The sequence below is a fragment of the Schistocerca serialis genome, chromosome 8, assembly GCF_023864345.2.
Source record: "Schistocerca serialis cubense isolate TAMUIC-IGC-003099 chromosome 8, iqSchSeri2.2, whole genome shotgun sequence".
Lineage (NCBI taxonomy): Eukaryota > Metazoa > Arthropoda > Insecta > Orthoptera > Acrididae > Schistocerca > Schistocerca serialis.
Genome location: NC_064645.1, coordinates 536,699,430 through 536,719,837, shown reverse-complemented (window position 1 = coordinate 536,719,837; position 20,408 = coordinate 536,699,430). Strand labels below are relative to the sequence as shown.

The following is a 20,408-nucleotide window of genomic DNA, read 5'->3' as shown; positions in this document are numbered from 1 at the left end:
TGAGTGAAAAATGCCTGACGTGCCACAGAATTGTTAGCTCCGGGGTTTGGTGTGATGGGTGCAGTAGTTTTTTCCAGTGGGGTGAATGTAGCGGCGTGGGAAATGGAGAAGTGGATCAGACTCATCAATGGTTCTGTAGGATATGCAGTAGAGACAGGAAAATAGTGGAACAGGAGGGGAAAATTGCTGCCCTTCAGGCACACTTAGAGCAGGCTAGGGAACATCTGAACAGGTTAAGGAGGGAGAAGGGTAAAGAGAGGTGGGAAGTGACAATAGGTAACAGGAGTAACAGACCTAGAACTTTGTCAGACAGCTTTGTGGTGAATGTGAAGACCAAGTTTGAGCTATTGCTTCAGTTAGAAGCTGATGAGCCTCAGACAGACGTTGATGTAAGCAGGGCACAACAAACTCAGAAAATTGAATAAGAATGTAGGGAAGTCAGCAAAGAGAAAGAACGTTTTTTTTGTTAGGTAGTTTACATGCCAGAGGTGTAGGCCAACTTTTGCAGGACCAGTTCGGATCAGAATACCAGGTCACAAATTTTTTTAAACCAAGTGCTGGTCTGGGTCAGGTGACAGAGGATTTAGGTTCACTCTGTAAAGATTTTACCAAGAAAGACAACGTGGTTATTCTGGGTGGGCTGGGCAATAGTATTGACAGAGATCCTGGGTACAATATAGAGTGGGACCTGGCAAAAATTGCATCAGCAACGAGACATACCAGTGTTGAGTTTGTGTCTGTTCTGAGACTCCATGACCGACTTAATTTAAACTCTTCGGTCGGGAGAGTTAATTTAGAGTTGGAACGGCTGCTTGGGTCGGGTGCGGGTTCACATATTGGTTTGGTTCCTGTTGATTCTCTCAGTAGGCGGGATTATACTAGACATGGCCTACACCTCAACAGGAAAGGGAAGCGTAAACTGGCTGGGCTAATAGCAGGAAATGTAAGGGGGGAGGCACTGCCATGAGTGGTAATATACCAGAGGTCATAGGTGTTGGAGAAGCACCTTTTTTTAGATAGGTAGGACAGAATGAAGTCAAGTTCTGAGAGAATTAAAGATTGAAACAAACCTTCACTTTGATAAAGAAATCAAACAGCATAATCCTGGCACATTGGATCAGCGAACACAGCTGTTAGTTAAAAATTTACAGCAATCAGCAGAAATTTTATTTCCACCCGATTTCATCTCGGTAAATGTGAAATACCAGCTATCTTTAGCGCATCAAAATATTCGAGGGCTTAGAAGTAAAATTAATGAACTACGTATGTGCATTGATGAATTAGAGTCATCGAACCCAGTTGATATAATCTGCCTCTCTGAACATCATGTGACCACTGGTATAGATATGTTAAACCTTACAGAATTTAAGTTAGCCTCCTACTTCTGTAGGCAAAAGATGGAGAAAGGAGGAGTTGCCACATTTGTTAAAAACAGTTTTAAATTTAAGAATATTGACAGTAATAAATTTTGCTTAGAGCAGCACTTAGAAGCATGTACAACAGAGACAGAATTTCATAATAGGTCCTTTATAATAGTAGCCATATACAGAGCACCTTCAGGAAATTTCAACCTGTTTATAAACGGTCTTGAAGTTTTATTATCTCAACTAAAATTAAAAAACAAAGAACTAGTGGTTGCTGGTGATTTTACAGGGTGTATACGTGGACAAGGAAAAAAATTCCCGGATTTTTCCCGGTTAAAAATTTACTTTCTGTCGGATGAAAACACACTTTTTCCGTGTTATTAAGTGACAGCATATTTTCCCTCGGACCTGTAAAACTTATCAATCCTTTCACTTGTTGTGGTTTTATACACCGGCCTAGAATTTCCCGCTACTTTAGAAAACGAAACTCAGGGAAGAAAACCCCTTTTGGAAAAATTTTTGTTGCGCAGCAACATGTACGCTGTATATTTTCGTATTATGAAAGTATCAATTCGAATTCTATCAAACACCACATGTTACTTTCCGAATCATTGTAAAGGAGACTGAGATGTGCTTTTGTAAGCCAGTCATAGCTCATGTCACGTGATCCGCCAGCTGATGACAGCAGATATTCAGACCACAGGACACGTGATGTAACCAGCTAATAGCAACATCACTGTTAAGTAGCGCGGATACACAAACAAGAAAAGTTAATGTTTTAAATTAATATACAGGGTGTTACAAAAAGGTACGGCCAAACTTTCAGGAAACACACAAAGAAAGAAAATGTATTATGTGGACATGTGTCCGGAAACGCTTACTTTCCATGTTAGAACTCATTTTATTGCTTCTCTTCAAATCACATTAATCATGGAATGGAAACACACAGCAACAGAACTTACCAGCGTGACTTCAAACGCTTTGTTACAGGAACTGTTCAAAATGTCCTCCGTTAGCGAGGATACATGCATCCACCATCCGTCGCATGGAATCCCTGATGCGCTGATGCAGCCCTTGAGAATGGCGTATTGTATCACAGCCGTCCACAATACGAGCACGAAGAGTCTCTACATTTGGTACCGGGGTTGCGTAGACAAGAGCTTTCAAATGCCCCCATAAATGAAAGTCAAGAGGGTTGAGGTCAGGAGAACATGGAGGCCATGGAATTGGTCCGCCTCTACCAATCCATTGGTCACTGAATCTGTTGTTGAGAAGTGTACGAACACTTCGACTGAAATGTGCAGGAGCTCCATCATGCATGAACCACATGTTGTGTTGTACTTGTAAAGGCACATGTTCTAGCAGCACAGGTAGAGTATCCTGTATGAAATCATGATAACGTGCTCCATTGAGCGTAGGTGGAAGAACATGGGGCCCAATCAAGACATCACCAACAATGCCTGCCCAAACGTTCACAGAAAATCTGTGTTGATGACGTGATTGCACAATTGCGTGCGGATTCTCGTCAGCCCACACATGTTGATTGTGAAAATTTACAATTTGATCACGTTGGAATGAAGCCTCATCTGTAAAGAGTATATTTGCACTGAAATGAGGATTGACACATTGTTGGATGAACCATTCACAGAAGTGTACCCATGGAGGCCAATCAGATGCTGATAGTGCCTGCACACGCTGTATATGGTATGGAAACAACAGGTTCTCCCGTAGCACTCTCCATACAGTGACGTGGTCAACGTTACCTTGTACAGCAGCAACTTCTCTGACGCTGACATTAGGGTTATCGTCAACTGCACAAAGAATTCATCTACATCTACATCTACATCCACATCCATACTCCGCAAGCCACCTGACGGTGTGTGGCGGAGGGTACCCTGAGTACCTCTATCCGTTCTCCCTTCTATTCCAGTCTCGTATTGTTCGTGGAAAGAAGGATTGTCTGTATGCTTCTGTGTGGGCTCTAATCTCTCTGATTTTATCCTCATGGTCTCTTCGCGAGATATACGTAGGAGGGAGCAATATACTGCTTGACTCTTTGGTGAAGGTATGTTCTCGAAACTTTAACAAAAGCCCGTACCGAGCTACTGAGCTTCTCTCCTGCAGAGTCTTCCACTGGAGTTTATCTATCATCTCCGTAACGCTTTCGCAATTACTAAATGATCCTGTAACGAAGTGCGCTGCTCTCCGTTGGATCTTCTCTATCTCTTCTATCAACCCTATCTGGTACGGATCCCACACTGCTGAGCAGTATTCAAGCAGTGGGCGAACAAGCGGACCGTAACCTACTTCCTTTGTTTTCGGATTGCATTTCCTTAGGATTCTTCCAATGAATCTCAGTCTGGCATCTGCTTTACTGACGATCAACTTTCCATGATCATTCCATTTTAAATCACTCCTAATGCCTACTCCCAGATAATTTATGGAATTAACTGCTTCCAGTTGCTGACCTGCTATTTTGTAGCTAAATGATAAGGGATCTATCTTTCTATGTATTTGCAGCACATTACACTTGTCTACATTGAGATTCAATTGCCATTCCCTGCACCATGCGTCAGTTCGCTGCAGATTCTCCTGCATTTCAGTACAATTTTCCATTGTTACAACCTCTCGATATACCACAGCATCATCCGCAAAAAGCCTCAGTGAACTTCCGATGTCATCCACAAGGTCATTTATGTATATTGTGAATAGCAACGGTCCTATGACACTCCCCTGCGGCACACCTGAAATCACTCTTACTTCGGAAGATTTCTGTCCATTGACAATGACATGCTGCGTTCTGTTATCTAGGAACTCCTCAATGCAGTCACACAATTGGTCTGATAGTCCATATGCTCTTACTTTGTTCATTAAACGACTGTGGGGAACTGTATCGAACGCCTTGCGGAAGTCAAGAAACACGGCATCTACCTGTGAACCCGTGTCTCCCTCTGGGTCTCGTGGACGAATAGCGCGAGCTGGGTTTCACATGACCGTCTTTTTCGAAACCCATGCTGATTCCTACAGAGTAGATTTCTAGTCTCCAGAAAAGTCATTATACTCGAACATAATACATGTTCCAAAATTCTACAACTGATCGACGTTAGAGATATAGGTCTATAGTTCTGCACGTCTGTTCGACATCCCTTCTTGAAAACGGGGATGACCTGTGCCCTTTTCCAATCCTTTGGAATGCTACGCTCTTCTAGAGACCTACGGTACACCGCTGCAAGAAGGGGGGCAAGTTCCTTCGCGTATTCTGCGTAAAATCGAACTGGTATCCCATCAGGTCCAGCGGCCTTTCCTCTTTTGAGCGATTTTAATTGTTTCTCTATCCTTCTGTCGTCTATTTCGATATCTACCATTTTGGCATCTGTGCGACAATCTAGAGAAGGAACTACAGTGCAGTCTTCCTCTGTGAAACAGCTTTAGAAAAAGACATTTAGTGTTTCGGCCTTTAGTCTGTCATTCTCTGTTTCAGTACCATTTTGGTCACAGAGTGTCTGGACATTTTGTTTTGATCCACCTACCACTTTGACATAAGATCAAAATTTCTTAGGATTTTCTGCCAAGTCAGTACATAGAATTGCCTCGTCCATTGCAGGTGTCCTCGTTGTTCTAGGTCTTCCCCAGTCGCGAGTCATAGGCTGGAATGTTCCGTGCTCCCTAAGACGCCGATCAATTGCTTCGAACGTCTTCCTGTCGGGACACCTTCGTTCTGGAAATCTGTCTCGATACAAACGTACCGCGCCACGGCTATTGCCCCCTGCTAATCCATACATCAAATGGGCATCTGCCAACTCCGCATTTGTAAACATTGCACTGACTTCAAAACTACGTTAGTGATGAACACTAACCTGTTGATTCTACGTACTGATGTGCTTGATGCTAGTACTGTAGAGCAATGAGTCGCATGTCAACACAAGCACCAAAGTCAACAATACCTTCCTTCAATTGGGCCAACTGGTGGTGAATCGAGGAAGTACAGTACATACTGACAAAACTAAAATGAGCTCTAACACGGAAATTAAGCGTTTCCGGACACATGTCCACATAACATCTTTTCTTCATTTGTGTGTGAGGAATGTTTCCTGAAAGTTTGGCCGTATCTTTTTGTAACACCCTGTATAAAGTGTTGCTACAAGAAAAGCAAAGATTCTCTAAGGTTAATAAGCTGCAAGAGAAGCTAAGCTTTCACGTATAATGTCGATATTTTCTGCGCGTGTTACACTTTTAAGATTTATCACACAAATGTGCCAGTAAAATTTTTAGCCGAGTCCAGTGACTTGCCCTCGAAAGTTTTCCACAAATAAATTAGCTACCACAGAGGAGAGTGAGCTTCCCGTAGCACTACATCAACTTGCTCATAATATCAACATGATTATCTGATCTTCTGGGCTCGAAATACTTCTAAATGGCTCGTCATCAAATGCTCTGTGATTTAAGAAATTCATTGTACATTCTCACACATAGTCCAACTTGTGGAAAACGAAATTTACTTTGAAAGTAACGCTTTTCAAACCACCTTTCACAATATTTTCCCGCGACCTATTAGAAATAGGTTCGTTTCAGCAGTCGTCAGAGAGCGCCAGATAACAGGCGCCACCGCGCTTTGGCAGCTGCTATGACACAGGAAGCCCGTATGTTCGTACGTGTAAAACATTAAAAGATCTTATATTATGTCATAAAAGAAAAAAAAACCATCAGAGGATACTCCAAGAGCATCGGAATTTCATGAACCATACTAAAATGGCACATTTAAAGTGGACACTTAAAGAGCACATTCGGATGTCCAGATTCCCAATGAAGAAGCAGGCCTCGACCTGATATTAAGCTTTTCAGTGAGGGTTTTGGGATGTAAATTTTCTTTGAGTACCAGTGCTGTATTAACTCATTTTTGGTTCTTTATTGTGGCATAATGCCATACGTGTTAGAAGATGAAAATGTGCACCTGAAATGCAGCGAGCAGTTGAAATTAGCCAATAGTGAGGAACTAAACACTTCGTTTCAAACACAAAGCTTAATAAAAGTCAAATTTCTTTAGCAAACCTACAAAACTAACTTCATTGTTCTACAAGGCGGTCAATGCATGACTGTCAGAAAAGTGGAAATAAAATAAAATCTGAAACTAATAATCCTTCTGTAATTACGTGACTGATTTTAATTCACTTGATAGCTCCTGGCCACAGAAATCCATTTTGTTTTCATTTGACGTGAGAGCAGGAAACAAAGAGGAAACAGCAAAATCACTAAATGTAAACACGGGTCAAGTGGAGACTACACACTTCCCCACTACAACTCAGACTGCTCTGCGCATCAGCCCCAGATCTACGATATTTCCAAACCGGGGCAATATCAAGATAGTAGCCCCCCCCCCCTTGAGCGTTTGAGATACGACGTCAAAAATTAAAAAAGAAATCGAATTTTAAAAAATATGTTCATTTTGTAGCACGCATCTTTCTGAAGAGTCTGATACATAAAACAAATTTTCGAGGAAATGTAAGACACATTATTTGGTATTAAGTGTGCCAGAGTGCAGTGCCATGCCTCTTCACACAGAATTCTTCTATCGCATGTTACTGTATTTCACTCCGTGGAATTGAAACGTGTATATTTTGTACTATATGCCATCAAACTATATTCAGGACAGTGGAAATTAAAATGTCCTGTGGTGGCTCTCCTGCTCCCAGTTTGACATCCTGCCCGTCTTAAAAAAAAACTTGCAAATAATACTCGATGGGATTATTTGTAACCGGGAGAACAAGAACTCTTCAGAAAATTTGCACTCTTTATTGCCTGTTAGCTAATAACTTTCTGTTTTGGGTGACATTAAATTAAATATAAGTTACATAAAACCAGTAAAGACAACAGACAAGCAAGACAGTACACATTTCTTCAATCCTTAGCTCCTACCATTGTTTTCTCTCTAATCTTGCTAAAGCTTTACATGGCGTGATTTCCTTTTTGTGAAAGAATCAGTTACCTCATCAAAGTTCATCAAATGTTTTGCTACATGAAAATCGAAATATCATTGTCTAATACTGCGTAAGCTGTTAATACAAATAGTACTCAAGACTGGTGTGGTTTCTCGGTCTGATTACGTCTATTTTGTCACTGTCTGCTAGATAAAACAAAATAGGCCTTTCTAACACTGCAGAAATTGTAACACACACCAAATAAATGAGACTGTTTTGGCACAAATGGTCATTTTTATAACACGACAGAATATAATTCACGAAGACCAACATAAAATACTTATTAGGCCTACTACAAGCAAAAAGCTTTGTTAGAAAATAGTTTCACATTTCATTCATACACTACAGTTTCTCGAGCATGAGATCGAAAAGTAGTAGTACCAGATTTTTATATAAATTTGGAATCGTCATTCTCTTCCATAATTTGTGTTATGTGCCCGTTTCTTCTCCTTCCTCGTTCTAATAAACAGTCTTGTCATCATTAATTCTGGAACTATTCCTGCCTTTGTCAAAACTTAATACGCTGGTTAACTCCACTAGCCCTTCCAGAATCACCGGTTTAGTAATCCCTGATTATTCTCCGGTTAGGCGTTGTTATGTTCGTACAAACCATTTTCCGCGCTACTTCCAGAATAGAACTTAAGTGGCTACTAGATGGGGACTGTACAACTGGCGCTTACTAGTGTAGCGATCTGGCCAAAAATTTTCTGTCAAAATTTCATTTTCCTGGATACACCGATAAGATAAAACGTAATCTTTCTTACCTGTTATTCCTGTTAGTTGTTTATTTCCATTCTGGTAGTCTGAATCTAGGGACTTCGCTAGTAACCATAAAAACGCTGATAATTCGCAAACCCAATCAACCACATAATCAGACAGTGGATGGCATTCACTCGTTCGGTTTTACTCCACTCAGCTTGTATAACACGGTCCCCTTCTGCCTGCAGGAAAGTTTATTTCTAGTTGCGACGAGGATTCCCCTGGCAGACATCACGTACACTATGCACACATTCAAAAATCAACTTGTGATTCATTCAGAAATCAACTTACAGAGTGTGTTCAAAAACCAACAGGGATGCGTTTCAAAATCATATGAGTAATCGATAGACCAACGTGCGCTGGGTGCTAGGCGCTTTGTGAAACAACGTTTTTTTATTGTCAAGAATATGAATTTGCCCCCCCCCCCTCCCCCCGCAACTGTCATCTTGGTCATATGTCAGATACACCAGTTCCCCCCCACCCCCACCCCCCGCTGCGCATGCGTGAGTCTGGCAGCTTGAGCGCAGCAGTAAAATTTTTCCCGGCTGCATCTAGCTGCTTGCTGCGACTGCTTACACAGCCAACGGCCACATTTCTGTAGCCAGAAGGGGGAGAAGGTACAACTCATACGCCACTCAACTGCGCATGCTCATGAGCCCGCTCATAACTGCTATAACAAATCTAATTTAAACAGTTGTGACGTCACACTCATCTGAGGCATTTTGTTGTTATGAAGCATTGCATGGTCTTCCTAAAGCCATTGACACATTTTGCTGTTGGCAAATGTTTGTATGAGCACTGTGTTTTGTTGGTGTATATGGCACATTTCCTTTGCAATTTATGTTTTATTTTCATATTTTTTTCTGGTTCATGTTTCATTGTTGTAGTATTATTCTGTAGTAGCGGGATACAGTAATATCCTTTGTTAGAATATCGATGCTTACTAGTCAAGACTACAAAAATTTAACTGAAAACTAAAACAACGAAAAATTCCCGGGTTTTTCCCGGTTTTCTCCTGGATGAAAAAAATCCTGGGTTTTTACCGGATCTCCCGGGCCGTATACACCCTGTTTTAATATAGATGTCCTGAAAAACACTGTCATTGAACAGTTACTGAAATCAGTTACATTGTCTACTGTAAATTTCCCAACTAGGGTATACAAATGTTCTAAGACTGCCATTGATAATATATTTATAGACAATTCTAGGCAACTAAGCCACATTACAAACCCAGTAGTAAATGGGCTATCTGACCATAACATGCAACACCTAACATTAAATTTTGAAAATTGTCAGGGTAAGGTATCTATCAGAACTGAATACAGAAGGCCAATAAAACAGTCAAAAACTGAGAAATTTAGGAGATTGCTCAAAGAAATTAATTGGATGGATGTTTACAGCATCCAAGACACAAATGGAAAATACAAAGCATTCATTAATAAAGTTAGCACCTATTTGAAAATTGTTTTCCCTGAAGGTAACTCAAATTAAGCAGAAGTCTAATAAGAAACCATGGATCACACAAGGGATAAAGATATCATGTGAGACAAAAAGGAAACTCTATCTGATACGTAAGGACACCTTTGATACTAGCATTATAGCTCATTACAAAATATGCTGCAAAATATTGAAGAAGGTTATCCAGAAATCTAAACACCTGCATTACGAGAAGAAGATAAATACATCCAGCAATAAAATAAAAACAATATGGGATATAGTTAAGTCAGAGACAGGTAGGACCAGAAATGAGGAGGAACAAATAGCTCTAAACATAAATGAAACCCTGGTAACAAACGCATGTTGTGTTGCAAACCATTTAAACAAGTATTTTGTCTCTGTTACTGATAGCATGGGGTTGTCAGGTTCAGTAAATAATGCAATGGAATATCTGAGACCAGTGCACACAAGCTATCTCAGTAAAATGGAATTGACACGTACTTCACCCAAAGAAATAGAATCCATCATAAAGTCCTTGAAATCAAAGCATTCTAGTGGTTATGAAAACATATCAACAAAGTTAATAAAAGAATGTTCATGTGAGCTTAGTCATCTCTAAAGTTATTTGTGTAATCAATCACTTGTCACAGGAACATTCCTGGACTGGCTTAAATATGCTGAAGTTATAACTCTCCACAAGAAAGGGGACAAAGAAGTGCCATCAAATTACCAACCGATCTCACTTTTGCCAGGTTTTCAAAATCTTTGAAAAGGTCATGTTCAAGCGTCTACTTAAGCACCTTAGTGAAAATAACATACTGTAAAAGTCACAATTTGTGTTTCTTAAGGGTTCTAATATTGAGAACTATTTACACTTACAGCAAAAATGTCTTTAATTCAATGGACAACAAATTAGAGGCAACTGGCATATTCTGTGATCTGTCAAAGGCATTTGACTGTGTGAATCACAGCATTCTTTTAAGTAAATTAAAATATTATGGCGTCACTGGTAGTGCTGCAAAGTGGTTTCAGTCATATCTTACTAATAGAAAACAAAGGGTGTCATTACGTAACACTTCAGCAGTAGGCAATCAGACATCATCTGACTGTGAAGAAATTACATGTGGCGTTCCCCAAGATTAGATTAGATTAGATTAATACTAGTTCCATGGATCATGAATACGATATTTCGTAATGATGTGGAACGAGTCAAATTTTCCAATACATGACATAATTAGGTTAATTTAACAACATACTTAAGTTAATATAACAACTTTATTTTTTATTTTTTTTATTTTTTTAATATTTTTCTTCTTTTTTTTCTTAATTTATATCTAAAAATTCCTCTATGGAGTAGAAGGAGTTGTCATTCAGAAATTCTTTTAATTTCTTCTTAAATACTTGTTGGGTATCTGTCAGACTTTTGATACTATTTGGTAAGTGACCAAAGACTTTAGTGCCAGTATAATTCACCCCTTTCTGTGCCAAAGTTAGATTTAATCTTGAATAGTGAAGATCATCCTTTCTCCTAGTATTGTAGTTATGCACACTGCTATTACTTTTGAATTGGGTTTGGTTGTTAATAACAAATTTCATAAGAGAGTATATATACTGAGAAGCTACTGTGAATATCCCTAGATCCTTAAATAAATGTCTGCAGGATGATCTTGGGTGGACTCCAGCTATTATTCTGATTACACGCTTTTGTGCAATAAATACTTTATTCCTCAGTGATGAATTCCCCCAAAATATGATGCCATATGAAAGCAATGAGTGAAAATAGGCGTAGTAAGCTAATTTACTAAGATGTTTATCACCAAAATTTTCAATGACCCTTATTGCATTAGTAGCTGAACTCAAACGTTTCAGCAGATCATCAATGTGTTTCTTCCAATTTAATCTCTCATCAATGGACACACCTAAAAATTTTGAATATTCTACCTTAGCTATATGCTTCTGATTAAGGTCTATATTTATTAATGGCGTCATACCATTCACTGTGCGGAACTGTATGTACTGTCTCTTATCAAAATTCAGTAAGAGTCCGTTTACAAGGAACCACTTAGTAATTTTCTGAAAGACAGTATTGACAATTTCATCAGTTAATTCTTGTTTGTCAGGCGTGATTACTATACTTGTATCATCAGCAAAGAGAACTAACTTTGCCTCTTCATGAATATAGAATGGCAAGTCATTAATATATGATAAGAACAACAAAGGACCCAAGACTGACCCTTGTGGAACCCCATTCTTGATAGTTCCCCAGTTTGAGGAATGTGCTGATCTTTGCATGTTACGAGAACTACTTATTTCAACTTTCTGCACTCTTCCAGTTAGGTACGAATTAAACCATTTGTGCACTGTCCCACTCATGCCACAATACTTGAGCTTCTCCAGCAGAATTTCATGATTTACACAATCAAAAGCCTTTGAGAGATCACAAAAAATCCCAATGGGTGGTGTTCGGTTATTCAGATCATTCAAAATTTGACTGGTGAAAGCATATATGGCATTTTCTGTTGAAAAACCTTTCTGGAAACCAAACTGACATTTTGTTAGTACTTCATTTTTACAGATATGTGAAGCTACTCTTGAATACATTACTTTCTCAAAAATTTTGGATAAAGCTGTTAGAAGTGAGATTGGACGGTAATTGTTGACATCAGATCTATCCCCCTTTTTATGCAAAGGTATAACAATAGCATATTTCAGTCTATGAGGGAAAATGCCCTGTTCCAGAGAGCTATTACACAGGTGGCTGAGAATCTTACTTATCTGTTGAGAACAAGCTTTTAGTATTTTGCTGGAAATGCCATCAATTCCATGTGAGTTTTTGCTTTTAAACAAGTTTATTATTTTCCTAATTTCAGAGGGAGAAGTGGGTGAGATTTCAATTGTATCAAATTGCGTAGGTATGGCCTCTTCCATTAACAGCCTAGCATCTTCTAATGAACACCTGGATCCTACTATATCCACAACATTTAGAAAATGATTATTCCAAACTAGGCCCACAACCGTTTCTTCTGTACATTAATGACCTGTCATCTGTTACATGCCAAGTTTGTCTTATTTGCAGATGATACAAACATTGCAATAAATAGTAAATCAAATATGAATTTAGAAGGACAGCTAATCAAATTTTTACTGACATTAATAAGTGGTTCATAGCCAATCCACTGTCATTAAACTTTGAAAAGACCCACTATATGCAGTTCAGAACTTTCAAGAGATTTCCTTCTGGTGTGTGTATAAAATATGATGACATGGAAATAGGATAAGTTGAGAGTCTAAAATTCTTGGGATTACAACTTGATAATAAATTCAGTTGGGAGCAACATACTAACTAACTGCTAAATCGCCTCAACAAGTCTGTGTTTGCAATGCGAATGATGTCAGACATAGGAGATATATATATACATAAGGCATATTTTGCTTATTTTCACCCCATTATGTCATGTGGTATCGTATTTTGGGGTAACTCCACAAACAGAAAATAATTTTTAGAGTAGAGAGAAGCGTATAATAAGAGTAATGAGTAGTGCAAATCCAAGGACATCATGTCGAAACCTATTCAAAGAATTGGGCATATTAACCACAGCTTCTCAGTATATTTATTCCTTAATGAAGTTTGTTGTAAATAATACATCTCTTTTCCCAACTAACTGCTTAGTACACAGTATCAATATTAGGAATAAGAACAATACACATAAAGATTTAAAATCACTTACTCTTGCCCAGAAAGGAGTCCAGTATTCAGCAACACATGTTTTCAATAAGTTACCAGCAACCATTAAGAGTTTAGTTTCAGACAAGGCACAATTTAAACATAATTTAAAAGAATTTTTGGTGGCCATCTCCTTCTGTTCCATCCACGAGTTTCTCAACAAGTGCAGTAGACCATTTTAATGAAAATTTATTATACTTTAATTTTCGACAATACTTGGTTGTAACAGCCAAGTAACTACCTACTGTGTGAATGATGGATGTATGGAAAGCAGATGTAAGTCTTAAGTCTGTAAATAGTGGAAGGTTAGTTTTAAATCATGTACATAATCTGACTGTTCTTAACTGAGGATCACTGAAATGAATAATTTACTATAATTTTTGACAATACTTGGTTGAAATAGTCAATAACAAATATCTGAATGATGGATTTAATGAAAGCAGATGTAAGTATTAAACCTGTAAATATTAGAAGTTTAATTCATGTACAAAATTTTACTGTTTATTGACTGAGGATAATTAAAATTAATGAAACTCAAGTTTTTCTAATTACATTTTTGTAATGTGTTTTTCTGACATGTTCCACATCCAGGATGATTTCCTCTTTTATGGGTCTATGGAATGAATAATTAATCTAATCTAATCTAACAAGTATTTAATCTTTTAAAAAACATCACAGTTCCCTTAGACCGCAGAAATTATTTATTTCCAGTATTGCAACAGTGAAAATAAATAATTTCTACAGTCAGTGGTGGGTGTGGTGCCTACTAAAAACTATTGTATGACTGTGATTCTTTAAATGGTTTTCACATTAAAAGCTCATGTCTCACTGTTCTCAATCAAATAGTAGAGATGATGAATCGCTGATAGACACAACAAAAAGACTGTCAAACAAAGCTTTTGGCAAAACAGGCCTTCAACAGAGTAGACAAAACATACACGCATGCATGTAAACACAACCCATACACTCATGACCACAGTCTCTGGTTGCTGAGGGCTGACACTGGCAGACTACCCTTGACAACCAGAGACTGTGGTCACGTGTGTATGTGGGGGGAGTCTATTCTGATGAAGGCCTGTTTGCCCGAAAGCTTTGTACGACAGTCTTTTTGTTGTGCTATCTGCGACTCAGCACCTTAGCTATAAGGTGAGTAGCAGCTAACCTTTTCATAATATTGTTATTATTCCATCTTGGATTTTCCATTGTTTGATTTTGTTCAGATCAAAACTTGTGGTAAGCATAAACTGTAAACTTTCCATTTTGGACACACCACAGTATAGATTTTTAAAGTTCTGTTTAGCTCATGATGAGCACTCAATGCCATTTTTATCTTCTGCTTCTTTATTATGCTGTCCTTATCCTATCATCCCAATTCAACAGCCATAAATACAAAAATCATTCAACGAGTTCAATGAATTGAGGTGATGAGAACCGTAAGGCCCTAAAGCACACCATCTTCAATTTTGATATTGTGGCATTTATGCATGTTCCTGACATCTGTTGATATTATGGTGAACCAGCTTTATTTGTGCTGTAGGCCCACCTTGTATGAATGAAGATTAATGAAAAGCTGCCTCACCAATTTCTCCAATATTCAGTTCTCTGTGCAAACAAAGCACTGCTAAATTGTTACCTGGGATTGCCCACATAATTTAGTGTCTACATCACATATGTAGTAGCAATACTTCTTCATCAGAAGTAGGTCGGAATTTTTATCTGAACCTCAAGCTAGAGAATATGCTTAATGAAAAAGATAATAACAATGACTATGATGAGTTCGAGCTGGTCACAACTGTATGTGTGGTGCATTTAGTATCTTCTTTATGTTCTGATTCTAGTTTCACGTTTATTACAAATTTTACAACTATCAAAAAGACACTATTGTCACTAGCCTAAATGTGAAAATTTTGTGAATTACCATTGACAATAATAATAACAACAATAATAATAATAATACTAAATATTAATTAAAATTTCAAAAGATAAAGTGGTTGGATTATTTTTTTCATGGGAAATACATGATGATGTGACTTGGTTCAAAAACAAATCAGTCCCACTAAAAATTTGATTTTCATAGACATCTATTTTTATCAAAACTTTGCGTGTGTGCTTTGGCCCTTATGCATCTCAGTGCCTTGATCAACTGTTATTTTGTACAGTTTTATTTTTAATGTGTTGATTACATAAGAATAAGAAACTTCATGACAATATTATAGTAACAGAAGAGGAAATAGGTGAAGATGACATGGAAATGTGATACTGTGAGATGAAAACTGACAGAGAAAGACCTATGTGGAAACAAGGCCATGGGAGCAAATGGCATCCGCTTGAGCTATTGAGATTCTTGGGAAAGCTAGCCATTACAAAATTATTCCACTTGATGCACAAGATATGTGATATGCCGAAATGCCTTCAGACTTCAGGAAGAATGTAATAATTCCAGTTCCAAAGAAGGCAGGTGGTGATATGTGTGAATACTACCAAACAATTAGTTTGGTAAGTCCCATTAGCAAAATATTGACAGAAATTATTTACAGAACAAGGGCTCTGGACAAAAGCAGGACCAAGCAAAGCATAACTGACTGTATGGCTAATCTTAGAAGATATGTTGAATAAAGGCAAACCTGTGTGTGTGTGTGTGTGTGTGTGTGTGTGTGTGTGTGTGTGTGTGTGTCTCAACAACTCAATGCTTCTGCTTTTCAGTGAATGGTCTTCTTTCATCCAAAAGTAGTAAACAATGTCAGAATACTGTATCATCAGATTTTTAAAAGACCCAATAAATTTCTGTTAAATACTCTACTTACAAAGAACAACACAATGGAAGTACATTGTGCGCATATCTGTAAATATAATGCAATAAAAATAGCAATTTATAAAATCAAATTTACCTGTTTCACAAGAGGTTCTAACAGGTGAGCAGACTGTTTGCCAACACACCGAACAGCAAACCTTAAACATCTACAGCACCTCTCCATTACACGAATATCAGCCTGATATTTATTGCAAGTGTTTGAAAGTACAGGCCATACCTACAAAATAAAATTACATTAAAAACACAAAAGCACTAGAAAGTAAATACAAATCATCATTATTAATAACACAGCACTCAAAATGAAATGCAATGAATGAAAATGGTAATCTCTACTGCCTCTGCAGTTATTTTCAATTTTGTTTCTGTGTGCAGGTGTAGTCAGGCCAAACAGAAACTTCAAATAAGGTACTTCACACAATGCTTAGTGTCAATAAAATAGTAATTCTGATACATTATAAACTAAATGTTATCTACATATTAATTTCGCGTGATGAATCTATGGATCACTCTCAAATTAATCTGCTTCAATGTTCAGCTCTACGACACATTAATAGTGAGAGCAAAATATGAAGAGCAACTCTGCAGCAGCAACTGAGCATGACCACTGTGCCATGACATGCTGTTTCCACAGTCCCTTCACAGCACTATGGTGCACTGTCTTTACAGCTTCACCACTGTTCCCCCACACATACACAGTCAAAATGAAAATAAAGAAACCACCTTACAAGGGGTAAATGCACACAAAGGTGTTTCAAAATCTGCATAGAGCTACAAAACAGAATAACTGTAATATTAGCAAAACAGAATAATTGTAATATCAGCCTCTTTTATCCTACTCAAGCAGCATACTACAATTCCCAGTGAATACTTCTGGTAGATCTTGGAACAGAAAAAAAAGTAGTTGTCATATAACAATGAATTTAATCAGACAAAATAGATGGAAACTCTCCAGCCAAACCATTACTACAAATTTTTATTTTATTCGTTGCTTTATTAACCCTGCTAAGATTAGGACCATTCTTTCAAAATGAAACACGCTGATATATAAAGGAAGGAAATAAGATTGGCATTTAACTTCTTGTGTAAGATAGGGTAATTGACAATGTGGTATGGAAAGTTCTGACAGAATGTAACTCATTTAGGACAGAATTTTTTTGACCTAGAGTACACACGCATACAAAGGCACACGTACACGTGTGCATCCACACGCACCCACAACCAGTCAGTTATCCGCAGGCAGTGTTAAATAGTGGATGTGTGCTCATTGTCTGTGAACGATGTCGATACAAATCACAATGGAGCAACATCACTAAATCAAGAGTTCAAGATATTCTGAAGGAATGAGGTGCTGGTGTAATGAATTATTGTGATCTGTTGCTTGTGTCACATGCTGCAGCAGGCAGTGCTGAATGTAGTCACCGTGATGAGAAGGGGTTGTTGTAATGTTCATCATTAGTGGAACAAAAATGTTAAGTTTCCTCTTAGCAATAGCTCTATGGTGACTAAAACCTGGATATTAGGTGACAGTGGTGGTCACTTGAGCAAAATATTTCATCAATGTTTGGGCTTTCTCTCTATGGCTGGTCTGAACACAACTCTTTCTCATTACATTGATAATGGCTATCCACCTGCCTTACTCAGATATCCACCTGAGATGCCCTTAATACTGTGAAGTATTACAATGTTTTGAGGAAATACTCCTACAATGTTTTCTTGCTTTTTTAAATTATTTGATGGGATATTGCCCTCACCACCCAGAAAGCTGTGATGTTTGCTACATACTGGGGCTGGCTTACAGCTCAGGTAGGTTCACGTTGTTGTTGTTGATGTTGTTATTGTTGTCACTACTGCTGCCTTCAATCTCAAGGTGCAGCTGCCCATACTACTAAATTCTGTGCAAACCTCTTCATCTCTGAGTAACTACTAGAACATACATCCATTCGAACTTGCTTAGTGTATTTATCTCTCACTAGAATTGCCCCCACCCCCCACAGTTCCCTCCAATACTAAACTGGTGATCCCTTGATTTGTCAGAGCATGCCCTATCAATAGATCCCTTCTTTTAGGCCAGTTATGTCACAAATTTCTTTTCTCCCCGATTCTATTCGGTGCCTCCTTATTAATTACATGATCTACCAATCTAAAATTCAGCAGTTGTTTGTAGCATCATGTTTCAAAAGTGTCTATGTTCTTCTTGTCTTTAACTGTTTATCGTCCATGTTTCACTTCCATACAAGGCTACACTCCAGACAAACACTTCGCAGAAAAGAATTTCTGACACTTAAATCTAATATTCGATGTTAACAAATTTCTCTCTTTCAAAAACCATTTTCTCGAAACTACCAGTCCGCATTTTATATCCTCCTACTTCAGCCACCACCAGTTATTTTACTGTCCAAATAGCAAAACTCATCAACTTCTTTTACTGTCTCATTTCTTAATTAATTCCCTCAGCATCACCTGATTTAAATCAACTGCATTCCTTTACCCTTGCTTTGCTTTTGTTGATGTTCATCTTACATCCTCCTTTTCCCCAAGACAGTGTCCACTCCACTCAACTGCTCTTCCAAGTAATTTGATGTGTCTGACAGAACTACAAGGTCATCAGCAAACTTCAGAAGTTTTTATTTCTTCTCCCTGAATTTTAATTCCTTCTCCAAATTTTTCTTTGGTGTCCTTTATTACTAGCTCACTGTATGGACCGAATAATATTGCAAATAAGCAATAACCCTGTCTCACTTCCTTTGAAACACAGCAAGCTGGAAACTTCAGATGTTACATTTTTCTACTCCTATGAAATTTTTATTTATTTATTTTTTTGCTTTAATGCAGCTGCACAAGTAAAAATGTACATGAATGACCTGGAATGTTATTTCGGCTAGTTCCAGTTAAATTTATAGTTAGCTGGTTATTTATTGTCCTGATTATGATGGTAAAATTAGTTTCACTAAAAGCTCATTTAATTAAGAGTTATGGCTAATTGACATTCTTACTGCAGTAAGTAATGGAGAAAAACTTTGAGCTAACAGATAGAATAAAAAATACTGTTCCATTCAGTGGGAAGTAGATATCTCACTAACTTCAGTTTCAATTGCCTATTCCACATCAATGCTTACAAAATTCCTAACTTTGACAATCTACCTCTGTTAATATACTTTTTTCTGCATCAGATGACAATCTCACTAATTAAGACACTAAGATTTTGGATGATTTACAATCCTAAAGAGTGTTTTCAAGATGGATACCATATTCATAAGTAGGAGATTTCCAACTCTGAAAGCTAAACAATATTCCACATGCTTTTATAATTTTTTAATCTTAAAAATTTTTCATAAACCAAATAATAGTAAAAATCTTATGGTCTATGAAAAGTAGCAAAATTTAACCTAGCTGATTATGTAGTTTCAGAAATTGCATCATATTCTTAAGCCTGGCTTTAAAAAGCCATCATTCACCAGTCTCCAACATGCAAACAACCTAGCAACATCATTATGCCATTTCATATCAGAGTCTGTCGTCAGAAAGAAATGCTGGACATCTCTGTGTACCTGATCTGTAAGGTCTCATGTCGGAACTAAATTGAGCAACATCTATGGATCAAGAAGTCTGTGACTTGTGAGCAAACATGTCAGATATTTATGACAGACTGTGTTAAAGTCTGCTAACACCTCTGTGTCAATATCAAAAAGTCTCCAGCAATAGTGCAGCAACATTGTAAGTTAAAGTAAAATCTGCTCTTAGAATGTGTTAATTAGCGTCAATAAGTTTTACTGGGCAACTATATTCAACTGTGACATTTTTTTGTTCAACATGAAAAACAGTTTGTCATTCTTGTGAAATTATTCTACCACTCAACATTGTAACTGCACTTGTGAGATTAAGTTTATTGTCCACTGACTCAATGAACTATTGTTAATTATTTCATGAAGAGTAGGTCTACTGCGTAGGTCTACTGCATAGGTCTACTGCACAAAAAGTTTATAGCAAGAACTGCAATGAAGTGCAGTATGTAGTTTTCCTAATCTGCTTACAAAAGAGAATTGTGAAACCTGAACTGGCCATCAATTGTGAATATGACAAAAGTGGGTGTACAAGTGATTAATTTCTTGCTTTAAATACCATGTGGGCTACATTATGGGGAGTATTCGTTTGTCACCAACAGTTCGAAGCCAGCTACAACAAAGGACAGAAGAGACACCAGCTACCGACAGCACCCAAGCACGTAAAATGGATTAGATACACATTCTCAATCACTGTTTTTCTTTCATGCCCCAAGACTCTCATAACTGCCAATTTTTGTATGTCCATCTTCAACTTCGGACAGAAAGTGAGACTAG

The 20,408-nt window shown here is 37.8% G+C and overlaps 1 protein-coding gene across 1 annotated transcript in view; it reads right to left on the bottom strand.

The window, feature by feature from the left end:
- The window catches only part of LOC126416669 (transportin-3), a 210,051-nt gene that overhangs the window by 59,025 nt on the left and 130,618 nt on the right, over positions 1–20,408 (bottom strand). The window contains exon 13 of the mRNA XM_050084469.1: positions 16,148–16,288. Within this exon, the coding sequence (XP_049940426.1) occupies positions 16,148–16,288 (141 nt within the window). The remainder of the gene's footprint in view (positions 1–16,147; positions 16,289–20,408) is intronic.